At 29.6% G+C, this 14,636-nt stretch overlaps 1 protein-coding gene across 4 annotated transcripts in view; it reads right to left on the bottom strand.

Moving 5' to 3' along the window:
* Nucleotides 1–708: 708 nt before the first annotated feature.
* The window catches only part of sdt (MAGUK p55 family member stardust), a 176,593-nt gene continuing 162,665 nt past the window's right edge, over nt 709–14,636 (bottom strand). For all 4 annotated transcript variants that reach the window (XM_016049176.4, XM_071179143.2, XM_016049177.4 and 1 more), the window contains 5 exons: nt 8,616–8,674; nt 8,465–8,539; nt 5,301–5,465; nt 2,793–2,995; nt 709–2,291 (listed from right to left, as the gene is read on the bottom strand). In XM_016049176.4, the coding sequence (XP_015904662.1) occupies nt 1,992–2,291; nt 2,793–2,995; nt 5,301–5,465; nt 8,465–8,539; nt 8,616–8,674 (802 nt within the window). In that variant the 3' untranslated portion in view covers nt 709–1,991. The remainder of the gene's footprint in view (nt 2,292–2,792; nt 2,996–5,300; nt 5,466–8,464; nt 8,540–8,615; nt 8,675–14,636) is intronic.

Genomic DNA, 14,636 nt, shown 5'->3' with positions numbered 1-14,636 from the left:
TACAGCGCCATATATGGTGCATTGAATTTGTTGAAATATAATTCTTAATTAGATTTATTATTTGTTTACGCATTTTATTGTAACATGTGATATATTTTAGTTTTGTGCACCTGTCAGCCTTTGTGCACAATTAAATTATGCTCTACACGGCATTGTGTTAAGTAAGAAATAAAGGTTGAAGGAATTAATATCATTGTGAAGGATTATAGAATGTATCACTTGAGAGAATTGAATCTTGAATGGGTTAATCCTAAATAAAATGAAAAGAACAGTTCCTAACATGAACAAAGCCACATTTTAACAACCAATCAGGCTCGAGATACGCCACACTACTTCACTTGCGAGTATCCCATTGTATCGGTAGTCTATTTTTTTTCTTTTCGGGTGTTTAGATTAACACATTACCAATTTCATCAAAATCTGTTTACGAATTCCGGAGATAAATCATTTTAGAAACATTTTAATTTTGAACACCAGGACAAAAACGGTCCTTTTGATCCATTCACAGTACACCATTGTTCAATGAAAAGTTATTCAACGAACAAAAAGTAATTATTTTAAGACATGAAATAACCAAAAAATATCTAATAACTTTTAAGAACTCTGGCCGAATGCAAGTCCAGGAGAAATTAACCATGTATAGAAGCAACAGAGTTAAAACTTACAATAAATATTATAACATATATGCTGGGATCAATAATAGATGTATTAAACATTTTTCTTTAAATTTATTATATTGAAACAGAAAAATCAACAGTAAATAATAATACTGATAGACAATCACACATTAACATCATAAGAAATATAAAACAAATATAACACATCAGAAGTTCAGACGGCTTTAGAGTGAAATGTAATGAGAGAACAATATTAAAGAATCATTCATAAATACATTAAAATGTAAAAGTTTAAATCTTAAAACATTAGAGAAATGAAATATCACTTCAAAAATAGATGCAGCTTTATCATTATTAATTCATACACTGCAAGCACGTTGTGCAATAGTTCTGAAATTAAAAGACACTGTTGTATATTTAAATAAGGTTTCTCTTCTATCAAGGGGAAAAGCAGTTAAGTTTAACAATTAAATACTTTTCAGGCATGCCAATTTATCTTCTCTCTAAATCCCATAATCAAGATATAGAGTTAGGCAGAAAAAGTTGCTTAAACGAATGTTAAAAGTCTTAGAAATTATTCAAAAGCTATTTTAATGAAACTTGTTTGATTGTCTATTATCAAAAACAGTGAGTGTGTGTGTGACCCATAACAACTGAGTGTCTCGTAAACACTATACATATTTATATAAAAACACATTCAGTATATGTTATTAAAATTCAGCTACAAATATATATATTTATATATATGTACACAATTCATTGCAACAGTAATAAAAAAATGTTTTTGTGAGTATTAAAAATTATTGCAATCACAAACTTCAGAATGTGAGTTTTTATTTTGATTGAGGAATTCTCAAAAGATAAAGGTTCTAATCATTTCTTAGGCAATCGTCGTCGTTCCTACGAATGACATTTCATACATTATCTCATTACTAGGTCATGTCACAAAAAACTTCCAAAATATATCTTTGCAACATTAAACATAATAATCAATGGAAGCAGTTCAAAAAGACACTTTTGAAAATGTTTCAATTTAACATTGACCTTTCCATGAGAAACTAACAGGAACTGAAAAATTATTTTAAAATATATTTTAACACTTACGAGAAAATGAATTTTCATTTTTTCTTAAATATATATTTTTTTAATAATTTTTTTCACTGCAAAAAATATTTTCTTAAAAATATTTGTTGCTAATTGTTAACAACATTAAAAACTTTAAAATGTTCTTTTGCCAAATATTGAGATTTATAATAGATTACTGTTTTTGGCCCAGATAAAGTTTAAAACGGTTGTTGTCGTTGAAATGACATTCACAGATGACTTGCCAATGAAATGAGAACAAGAGTTGTTAAGGCAACAGTGCAGATAAAACTAAGAGGGGTCGTCTTTAATCCAGCTAGCAGGCACCCACTGGGGTTCCCTCTCGATGACGCTGATCTCGTGCAGCAGTTCGCTGTACGTTTTTTCGAGGTCCACATTGATGAGCACCAGATCAAAGTAGTGACCGTAGAACTCCTCCATTTCTCGAGCTTTCTCTATAATGTCCTTCAGTTCGTCGTCCTTCACTGCATTGTCCATTTTGAGACAATTTTGTCTGAGCTTCTCCAGGGAGGGTGGTGCAATAAAGACTACATATGGCATCAAATCAGATTTCTTCAATATCTTCAGAGACTGGAAAAAAAAAGGGTTTTCTGTTAAGTACCAAAGATAGTCTGTCACTCAGTTTTTCTTTTTATATATTTCGATGCAAAAGAAAAAAAAATTAAAATACTTGAGTACTTTTATGTAAATCCAAAAAATAAGCTTTAATACAGTTTTAAAATCCAATTGAATGATAAACAGTATTTTAAATCACTCTGGTGTGTTAAAAAATATGTTAAAATAGTTCTTAATATAATTTATGTAAAAATCATTCTGCATTAAAAAATATAAAAATATTTTAACACTACAAAAGTAAAAATTTATTTAAAAAAAAAATCAATTTTTACTAACATTAACATTTTAACTAACATTAAATGTGCTTGCAAAGATACATTTAGAAAACTTGTAAAAATGCATAATTTTCCATTGTAATACATTCTTAAAAATTATCTAAAGAAAGAAAATCCGCAACAAAATTTAGAACACAGGAGAAGAGGACGAAGAAATAATAAGATAGAAAAGGAAACTCACTTGAGGATGCAGGTTGAGGACGCACGTCTTTCCGGCTTCGATGACACTGCGAATGGCATCGAGGCTCGTTCCGTAGTAACTCTTCTGGTATTCACCGTGCTCCACGAAGCGACCGGCCAGAATATCTGCCTCAAACTGCGTCCGGCTGATGAAAAAGTAGTCAACACCATTTACTTCAGAATCTTTCTTCGTTCGACTAGTATCTAAGAAATGACAGTTACCAATGAAATCATACTCTATAGTATAAAATTAAAACAGCATTTTAAAATCAGGGGACTTTTATTAACATAGTATAGTTTGGCAGGGTTATACTGTGATGCACAAATCAAATTATCCATTTTTTTTAATAGCATGAAAACCGTCACAAGAAGAATGTAAAGGTTCATATACTGGATGCAGGTGATAACTTTATATAAATTAGAACAACATTTAGGATGACTTGAACATAGTTTTAATAAGAAATGTGATACAACAATGCATGTCAATCATCAAAAAAGTAACAACTAAAACAGGAGCAAAATCTTTCAACAAAAAATAAGCTCCTTTTAATAAATGACGATGGATGCAAGACAATCACAGCAACAACAGAAATTAGCCATCGGCATCGAAGCGAGCTCTATTTAAACCCACATTTGAATGACATAGTTTTAATGCCGATCTCGCAAAAATAAACTACGTTGAATGTCACTCATTTAAAAATGCAAATTTTTATCTATGATGTAAATTGTACTGCATTTGATGGCTCCTCTCCCTGACAACAGACAGCGCATTCAACCAAACAGGTGTAAATTAACATAAGAATTTGGTTAGTAACGTACGTAGGATAAAGCTTTTGATCTTCTTCATCGATAGAACATTACAATAGGTATACTTTTGTGGAAATCATTCAATCTTATGAAAAATATTATATTACTTGATAAATTAGTTAAAAAAATTGTACTACAAAATATGAGAGTGTAAGAACTCACTGCTCAAAAAATTGTTCGGACATACATGGATATATTCAAAGTTAAATTAAGAATTCTTAAAATATTTGCTAATCATGGAATCTTGTTAAAAAAAATGTGCTAAAAGTAGTACCAAGTCAATACTAATATAATGAGGAATACAACAAAAATAATAAAAAATACAAAATAAGGAATATAGAAATGTAATCAGGCTAAGAAGAAAGCAATGTACATAAAATGTTGGATTGACCATTACATCTCAAACTAATTAAAAGAAATAACCTGAGATACTTTTCCTTCATTAAAAACAAATGCTTCAAGTTCATTCGATTATCATAACAAAAGGGAAAGTGGTTTAAATCATTTCTATGAAATTTTATCTATCAAACAAATCTTTCTCAAGTTTTATTTCCCTGAAAGAATATTAATCTTTACCCAGAAAGAATATTAGAATTTTTGCAAAAGCAAATAGGGCTTTATGTATCAGTTCTTAATGCATCAGTAATTAATAATGAGGTGCATGTATACAAATATGAATATATCCATGCATGTATTTCTTGATGAGTTTTTTAAGACTCTTCATACAAGGTGACAATTACTATATGGATATAAATAAATTATATGCCATTTTCTTTTGAAAAAAACATTAATACACTATATTTTATGTAAAGAATTTTGTTCGGGCCCTCAGCCTGTTCAAGCGTCAGAGACAGTTGTCTCTCTATCCTATATAATATCTACAGATATAAATATATATATAAGATATTTTTTTTTAATCTAATTTTTTTTACATTTCCTTCTGTTTTTAATTGATTTATGTATTTAAATACTTAGCAAACTTATTACTTCCCAGTCTAATGAGAATATTTACTGATATTCTGCAGCTTTTCACAGAAAGATTTGCTAATTTTTTTAAAAAATTGTTTTTCTAGAAGAAATTGATGCATAAGTGTTGTTGTTCATTTACGTCGCACTAGAGCTGCACAATGGGCTATTGGCGACGGTCTGGGAAACATCAATGGAGGATGATCTGAAGGCATGCCATCACAATTTTGATCATCTGCAGAGAGGATGGCCGCCCCCGCTTCGGTAGCCCAACGACCTGCACGCGAAGTCGAGCACTTTACGGTAGAACAGTTTAACGAGGACCAATACCGCACACCCTCGGTCCCTACGCAGGCTAATCCAAATGGTCACCCACCCGCACACTGACCGTAGCCAGTGATGCTTGACTTCGGTGATCTGCTGAGAACCGTGTCTTAACGATCAGTCCACTGCGGGACGATGCATAAGTGTCAGTGCAATCTTAAGTGTCAATTTTATCCTAAATAATATAATAAATTTTATAAGAAATTCTCCATGAAACAGAATTGTAAATAAACAAGAGGTTTTGATTGCAAACCTTTTTGTTTCAATTTCACTAAATCTTTATATGCATATTGTAAATGTATTTGTATTTATGTTATCAAATCTTATCAGTTTCTATTATTGATAAGAAGTTAGCTAATTTCAATAAAATTTTTTTTAAAAAATACAGTAAGCAGCAGGGTAAAATACTCACGAGGTACAGCCGCAGCAAATCTATTAGTGTCTTCCATGAGCCTTTGTCTCAGCTCATGCCGGCCCACTTTCTGGGGTCCAATCAAGACCAGAGGTCGCTTCTGGTGAGCCCTCGGGTAATAGAGCCGCACTTCTTCATAGGTCAGAATCTGGTCTGTATCTGTCTCTAAAAACCAAAAAACCCAATGAAACTAATTAGTTCTTCAGGAATAATAATTTAACATGAACAAGCTGTAAAAATACAAATACATAAATTACTATAATAAATTTAAAAAAAGAAAAAGGCCTGTTATTAGAGCAAAATGAATGTCACTACTGGTCCCAGGACAGCTAGATATAACAAATGGTGATTAGAAAATTGTTTGCTGATGGCCAATTTTTTGTCGAAAATGCACCACTAAAAAAAATATATATATTTTTTTAATGAAATTATTAAGAATATTCTACAAATCCTTTTATTTCACACTTGTTTCTAGAAATGTTTTTCATTTTAGAAATAAAGCTTGTAATGTGTATTATATTTTGAGAAAAGTTTTGAAAGAAATGCCTTGCATTACTATTAATAGTTTTTTGAATCATTCTATTTTTGAAAAGAAAACACCACAGTTAAAAATGATACATTTTGCTAGTAGCAGAATTTCCAAATTTTGCCTCATATTAGTCCTTATATCTCAACCTTTTCATACCCAAGAACAGGGTATCTGCTACACTTAAGATTTTCAAATTCATGACTAATTCCAAGAATTTTTCATGACTTAACGAAGTTACTATTTTCTCCGACAAAAACGCAACAATAAATTTAAAAAAGTATTATAATAACATTAATTGAAATGATAGGTATAACCAAAACTGTTATACTCTGCATCGTCATATTTATAGATTTTAAATTTAAAAAACAGAGTCAAGAAAGACTTAAAACAATAAAATAGTTGAAAGAAATAGAAAAGCAAATAATTCCCCCCTTTTTTTTCCTCGCAAAATTATATTCTGAAGATACTCTTCTTGTTCATCAGAAAGGAAAGAAATACTCCTAATTTTTCTTTTCTCATTTCGGAATTAAAAAAATTCGCCAATGACTGGTTTGCTTCAACTAGAATTTTTAATTGATAAAATTAAAAAAATAAAAATTCTTAAATCACAGAATTTTAAAAAATAATTAGCTCTAAAAATGTTTTTTCTTTCATTTTTTGAAAGAACACCATAATTTTTAAAGAACATGATAAAATCATTTTATATTTAAAAAAAATATGACTGAGTGGTGATTTTGTTAGGAATTCAGATATTTGGAACAGGATGAAATCTGAGAGGGGGATTCCATTTTAAAAATTAGATTTTTCGGAGACCTAAATGCATGACTTTCCATGATTTTTTTAAAAAAGTAGTAAAAATCATGACATTTCATGAAAAATTTTGTTCAATACTGAAATTCATGACCTTCCATGACTTTCCAGGTGCGCGGATACCCTGCAAGAACCTCGAGATAAAATTAAAAAAAATGGACAACAACATACACTGAAATGAACAAAAACCTATCCACTTAATTTTAGAAAAAAAATTCCTTCATTTTTTAGGAAAATTTAAATGTTTCACCCTATTTTATCCAAACCATGCAATTTTTCACCAGAAAACTGTGAATTTTTTATTTTATTTGTAGTGTCAAATATTAGAATTTGAAAGCAAAAAATGTCATTAAACTAGGATGGAAACATGTAAAAGTTTCACTAAAATGTGGAATTTTTACAACAAATAATTGTAATAGATGTTAGAATTATTTAACTCTAATCTCAATAACTGATTACTGTTACTGCCAATTTTAAAACAGGTTATTTTTTAGGTGTAATGTAGGAATTTTTCAGGCTTTAGACCAAAAATTTAACCTTCTCTGACTATTACTTGCTTTTTAAAGCTAAAATAAAATTCTCTGACAATTGCAGGTTCCCCCTGAACCATGGAAGTTCTGCCTATACAAATGTATGGTCTAATGCATACTAAATAAATGGAATGCATATTAGTTCTTTTTTCCTAATTATATATTTATGAAAATAATGTAAATGCAATAATAGTTGAAATAAAATAGTGCCCAGGCATTTTTCTTAAAACATCCCAAAAATGGTAGAGCTGACCCATAATTTTCTAGTGTGAAAAAAAATAATGCACGAGTAAATTTTTTATAGGTAATATTATATTCAAACACATATATAAAATTTTTCTTTTTCTTCTTCACAGCTGACAAAGAAAATGTGAACAATTCATCTTTGCTTTTCTGTTAGATCAGTCCTAATTGAAAGCTTTATTTGTACAAATCCATTTTTGTTTTATAATGGATAAAGAATTCATAATTTAAATAGGGATTCACTTTTAATAAAAAGCTACCCAGATGAAGTCACACTTTTTCTAGTTCAGAAAACAATTGTCTTCTTTCACAAATTCTGAAAAGGGTCGTATTAAAAAGGCATCCATTCACATGAAATTCAGCGATCCCTTTAACCCCATAACAATCGGTTAATTTTCAAGAAAACGGTCATAAAAGTGCCTATTTTTTTTGGCTTTTGTATTTGTATTAATAATTTGATTAGGGCTGCAACTAGTTAAAAATAAACTATTTACAATTACCTCAAAAATATCCTGGTACTGCCATCAGGCGTGTAAAATGAGAAATAAAATGTTTTCCGGGCAAAAGAAATAAATCAGTTTTATTCTTATTGGCCCGTTACTACTGAACACTTCAGCCCGTCATTTTCACGGGAGAGAGAAGGAAAGGGGTTAAAAGATATTTAATTTTAAAAAAATTACATTTCATTATTTATGAAACAGATTTTTACTGGGCTTTAATTTTCCCCTGCACTTCATTAAAAATATTTCTCTGTAAAGAAGTCATCTTAATTAAACGAAGGATCTTTATCAATGTTTCACAAGGAAGCTTTTAATAAGTGAATTTCACAACTCATTTTGTGATTTAAATGGAACGAATCTGGGTCATTATTACTGTCACCAATTTAGAATCCTGGCAATGGAAGATTTTTCTGTTTTGGTCTTATTCCTTTTTCTCACATAATTTTTTTTTATACAAAATAACTCATAGCATGTAATGAAAATAAATTTGCTATGTAGTGACTTTTATCACAAAAAGAAAACCACTTCTAGGATTAAAAAAGAATAGAGTACCATCACTGTAGTTCAAATTGTAGAGCTTTTTCTTTTTCCTTCTATGATGTCTTTTAGCACAAAGAAATTTTCCAGCTAAAAATACATACAACAACTATGTATTACTACATCAGGAAAAATGAAATACAAAAGGAAATACAAAATATAGTACCTTTCTTTGCTTTCTTTTCCCTTACATCCCCAACAACAGCTTGTTTCACAACTTCTCTTCTGAAATAGAGAATTTTAAACTAAGAACTTTTAACAATCATTTAACAAGGCCCACATTTAGAAACAAAATCAAAATTCATTTTGATTGAAGACTAGAGACAGCAAACAGTTATTTAATATACATGAAGAACTGTGGCAATGAATAACGACTCATAAAATTGCAATGACAATGGATTTGATAAAAGAAATAGTAAAAAAAAATTATATATTTAGCAGGATAATATGAAGGACTGATTTATTTACACTTACATATTAGGACTATATCAATGCCTTTCATTTTTTTTTTATGAAAATGAACGGCAGAAAATTCAAATTTAATGAGTGAACATCTAGAACCACAGAGTAAATCAAAGATAATCCCCCAACTATTTGAACAAATGAGTAATTGGGTGAGCAGTGGACTGTCAACCCTAAAAATTAAATAGTTAAAAACTTACACATTTTTTAAATAATGCTCACATTCCACCTTCAGCTGTAAAATAAATTTTTTTCTCTGATGAGAAATTTTTTTAGAAAAGTGTTAAAATCTAGTCATATTATATTTATGTAATTAACTAAATATTTATTAGGCATAAGTTTGAGCTAAATAATTATTTGCAGAAATAAGGTCAAACTTTTCAGAGTTTTCCTTACACAACTACTAAGACCAGATTTTCTACATGGAAAGAAAGAAGGTCTATTCATTCTTGTGTCCAAATTTATAGCTTTAAATAGCGTCTGAACTAATTAATTCTTCTTCTTCAGCACGACAGCCCCTTACAGGCCTTCACCACACGTAGCCTCCAACGCCTCCTGTCCATGCGACTTTTTTCCAGTTGTTTATCTTTAATACTTTTAGATCTTCAGCAGTGTCATCCAGCCATCTAATTGGAGGTTTTCCTCTAGCCCGAGATCCCGAAGGATTTTTAAAGGCGGCGATTCGGACTGCATTATTTTCTGGACCTCTCCAGATATGGCCAAGCCATCTTAATCTATTGCTTCGGATGACCTGCACTATCTGTGGCTGTCAATAGAGTCTACATAATTCAAAGTTTTATCTGATTCACCAACAGCCTCTTTCCGGTACTGGGCCAAAAATATTTCTAAGGATTTTCCTTTCAAAGACACCAAGAGTATGCCGAGTGTCTGCGTTTAGTGTCCATGTTTCACTTGCATAGAGATACATTGCTTGATAGATGTCTTATAAATTTTAATTTTTGACTGATTAGGGTTGATCTTAATTGCTTTCTTAGTCCAAAGAAACACTTGTTTGCCATTTTAATTCTGTTGTCTACTTCTGTTTTTATGCTGTTTTGGTCATTGATCATTGTTCCCAGGTATTTGAATTCATTAACTCTCTCAAAGGTGTAACCATTTATGAGTAAAGGATCATGATTTACAGTTGTGGCTGGAGATTCCATAAATTTAGTTTTATCTTCATTGACGGTAAGGCCCATACTTGTGGCAGAAGTTTCAAGAGTCAGAAAGGCCGCTCTCACAGCTCTCTCTGACCTTCCTATGACATCGGCATATGCCAGTAATTGAACTGATCTATTCCAAAGGGTGCCTTTTCAGTCTAATTCACGAACTAATTAATTAGCCTTTTAAATTTATTACACGTCAAATAGTTAAGATTGCATATAAGTAAAATAAAACTTTAGTTCAAAAGTTATTCAAAATATTATACATATATACATAGCTGCCAACTCCTCGTTTTCCCGAAAATTTTATTTTCATATTTAAAATTGTAGCGAAACTTGTGCTATTCCATTAACGTTTTTGAATTGTAATCAGGGCTCGAAAAAAGTCAGAAATTTTACCCGTCCCCGAGGACGGCTTGTCCAACAATGTACCCGTCCTCCTTTGAAGCTAACCCGTAGTTTCTAAATAAATAAAAATATAATTTTCTCTTATTCATTACAAACATTTATATAAATTGCACAATGAATTAGTAGTTACTAGGATTACATTATACAGTAATAAAAGAAATACTAGGTTACTAATAGTGACCTAGTATATATTTCTTTTATGAAATAATTTAAGTGACAAATGTCAAGTTATCTGGAATGTCAATTTATTCGAGGGTACTGCTCTTTTTAAATGAATCAAATATGACGTTTGCCAGTTCCACAATTAAGCCAATGATTTACATAGGTTTCTGCACAGAAACCTGAAAGGGGTTTACCATTTAGGTAGATGTTTATAATTGCGTTTAACCCTTCTTGCTTAAAACCAGTACGTAATGTGTTTTTTGCAAGTTCATTGCTGAAAAGCCCCTTTCAACTGCTGCAGTACTCCCAGTCAGAGAAAACATCAATTCCACCATGCGCAGTATGTTGCTGTATTTCTAGATTAGAGAGTCATTTTAGAAGTTAGGGGATAGACTCTTGTAAGATAACAAAAATTGAAAATGTATCGCTAACATTAACGGGAAAATGGCCGTCCACGCGGACGTCGGATTCGAGAAATTCGTTGTCCGCGGTTAATTTTTAACTGCCGAGGACGGGCTGTTTTTTGAGCCCTGATTGTAATAATAATTACAAATGAGTTTGACCACCACTACATGTAAATAATTGAACAGGGTGGCCACCAGGGTTGTCACAGCTAAAAATGAACAAAAATAGTTGCTTTTAGTAGCCTCAAGCATGAAAATAGTTGCCTAAAACTATGAAAATAGTTGCCTGAACAGGAACAAAAATTTATCAAAAATAGTAGCCAAATAACTAAAATTATAGCTTGATTGTCAAATACTATTATTAGGACTGGGTGATGTCAGAAATTTTAAATCATGATACATCGTCAGTTAGACATCACGATATAGTGATATATTGCAATTTAGTATATGTTCAAAAATTATGTATGGGAAATCTTAAAATCAATCAAAAATAAGTGAAAGGAATAAATCTAGTACAAAAGAAAATATTAATTCGAAACATATTCTACTATGACATCACTATCATTGCTTAATTTTTTCAATTAAATTAAAAATAATTTAAGATTTATTGGTTTAAAAATAATACTGTAACAAATTATTTTACATACATGCATTAAAAATTAAAAGAAGAAAAAAAAAAGTGGAAAACAAGCCAAAGAAATGTTCACTTTAGAAATTTTTTTTATTATTTGTTGAAGAAAAAAACATGCTTTTGAAACATTAGACCCTTTTTGATTTACTTATTTAAAATAATAAAAAGTAGTATTAACTAATGGTCAAATTCTGTACTTAATAAAAGTAAAAATATTTTTACTTATTTATTATTATTTTCATTTCTGAAAATAAAATCGACTAAAGATTTATTTGTTTAGAAATGATACTGACTATTGACCAAATTATAAAACAAACAAGTATTGAAAGAATTTTAATAAAAATTAAAAAAAAAATACTTTAAGTACTAATGTTAAATTATTAAAAACGTCAAAACATTACTAAACTTTTTATTTAATTAAAAAAAATTGCTTTAACTAATAGCCAAATTTTTTTAAAACTTTGTTTTAATTTTTTTATAATTAAAAGCGATTGAGCATTTATTGGTTGAAAAAAAATCAAATTATTATACTTAACTACATTTAATAAATTTAAAAACACTAACTTTTTATAACAAAGTTAAATACAAAATACCCCTATTAAATTATATCGCTTAAAATAGAAAAACAATAATTGAAAAAATCAATGATTTGATCTATTGAGCTCAGAATGAAAATTTAAGATAACAGCGATTGTGCAGCAATCGCAAAGTAACAGTAGGTGCACTAAAAATAATTGACAAGAATCGTTAAACCAAGACAGAAAAACAATGGTATGAAATAATGCAGAACAAAACGATCCCAGCAAAAATCTCACTGAAAATAATTTACAAGAAACCCGACAATTATTTCCGACGAAATAAAATGCACAACGATCGCAAAATGACTTAAGTCCCATTGAAAATTATCTTCAATAAAGGCAAAATCCCAAAGACAAAAATGGACATAAAGAAACCATGCATTGCGTTTTATATTACAACGATGATCCTCGCACGAAACCGGTAGTTCTGATTCAATTCGCTCTTCGTCATTCATCATCAGAAAACTAACATCTTAATAGCAAAACGATATCTACATCTCTGCAGCTAGACGAAATCAAAATCGTCTTCGTTAGTGCGGTAACAGCATTAGCCTAGTCAAGGATCCTTGCATATTAAATCGTTAAACCGCAATTGTAATCTAATTCCTGCAGCTTAAATCAGATTTCTGATGCATCGCCTAAAACGAAAGTCACTACATCGGCCTACTGATATATGCGTTAAATCGATATTTCATGATACATCGATTTATCGCCCAATCCTAACTAAGCTCCAATTAAAAAAAAGTTTTGTACAAATATAAAAGGTATACATATTAGAAAATAGGTACCTAAATAAAAGTTGAATTACAATAAAATATAAATGTTAATAGAAGGAACAAACAATTAAAAATAACAAAACTGCCCCTCAAAGAGAACATATAACAAGTACTTTATTAAATCCAATGGAAATTTTAATTTTTGGCTCTTTGGGCATAAATGATTGTACTATAAAAGTTTGCTTTCTTTTATTAACGTTCTGAAAAGTAACATTCATTTTTGCAGAAAAACTTCGCCAAGAGTAAAAAAAGTCTACTAATAGTCGCCTATTCCTGAAAACAGTTGCTTTTTTTAGCCTTTTCAGGCAAAAAAAAGTCGCCATAGTCGCCTAAGGCCGAAAATAGTAGCAAATAGTTGCATTTTAGCAGCCTGTGGCAGCCCTGGGCCACTCAAATCAGGTTTCAAAATTCCCTGATTTTTCCAGGTTTTCAGAAAAAATGTTAAAATTTCCAGGTTAGCATGTTTTTTTCCTGCTTAAGAGTAGTATAGGTAGAAGAAAAGTGTCAATTTTAGCGTATTAGTCAATATAATAGTGTAGTATTTCATTTAAAATGTTATTTTTTTAATATATCATCTTGAATAGATGTGGAGGAAACAATATGTTTAGCTTGCAGAAAATATTGCTTTTAATGAATAAAAAAAATTTTTTTTTAAGTGTTAAATAGTTTTTGCACAAAATGTACCAAATAGCAATGATCCAAAATAACCTTGGATAAGTACTGTTTAATATATTTTTATTCAGCAAAATAAAATAATTCCAGGTGATTAGAAACCAATAAATTTTTATATTTATTTACATTTCAATATAGAGCCATTTTATACTGAATTTTGTCCAAACAGTGCTCTTTATAAAATTCATTAAAATAATTTTCTTTAAACCAATATCGTAAGTCAAATGTTTAAATAATGTTGTTTGTTTCAAATTAGAACTATTATTTTAAGACATATTCAGCATTTGTAAAGGAAAAATTGTCAGTTTCTTGTTGCATATTCTATAGGAAAAAAAAAACTAGATAAAATTCTTTAAATTTTATTCTTTTTTTTTCTTAATGGAAAGTAGAATATATATTAAGAATTCCAATCTAACATGGTTTCCTAGTTTAGATGAGTTAATTGGTTTTGTTTTTACATCTGCGTAATTCCATGGTGTCCGAAAAAAATGAACATTATTTTCTTAGAAAAACTATTTTATAAAACAAAAGTTTATAATCATCAAATTTTTAAAATAATATTTAGTATATCATAACTTATCGAAAAAAATTTGTTTTATAAAAACTGATTATTATAAGTTCAAATTAAACGAATTAAATTGTTGCTGTCGGATGTGAATCGCGCGAAAGCAAAAAATTATTACTAATTTACAAATTGTCTAAACTCTGTGAATTTGTAATTTAAATATAAACTTGACTGTATTTTGAAGATGACATTTGAATAAAAAATTGTATGCAGTTGTTTGTGAAATATGATACATAATTAATTTGAAATTTTTTACTTCAGTGTCAGAGGTAAATTTTTCAAATTAGATTGAAATTTAAATTAATGATAACCATTATAATGACTGAAAATTACTTTAATTTTAATCTTAATGCTATAAATATTATT

Source organism: Parasteatoda tepidariorum, chromosome 6 (genome assembly GCF_982258835.1).
Source record: "Parasteatoda tepidariorum strain Cologne lab strain chromosome 6, Ptep-v5.0, whole genome shotgun sequence".
In the NCBI taxonomy this organism is placed as follows: Eukaryota; Metazoa; Arthropoda; class Arachnida; order Araneae; family Theridiidae; genus Parasteatoda; species Parasteatoda tepidariorum.
This window is presented reverse-complemented; position numbering and strand designations above follow the sequence as displayed.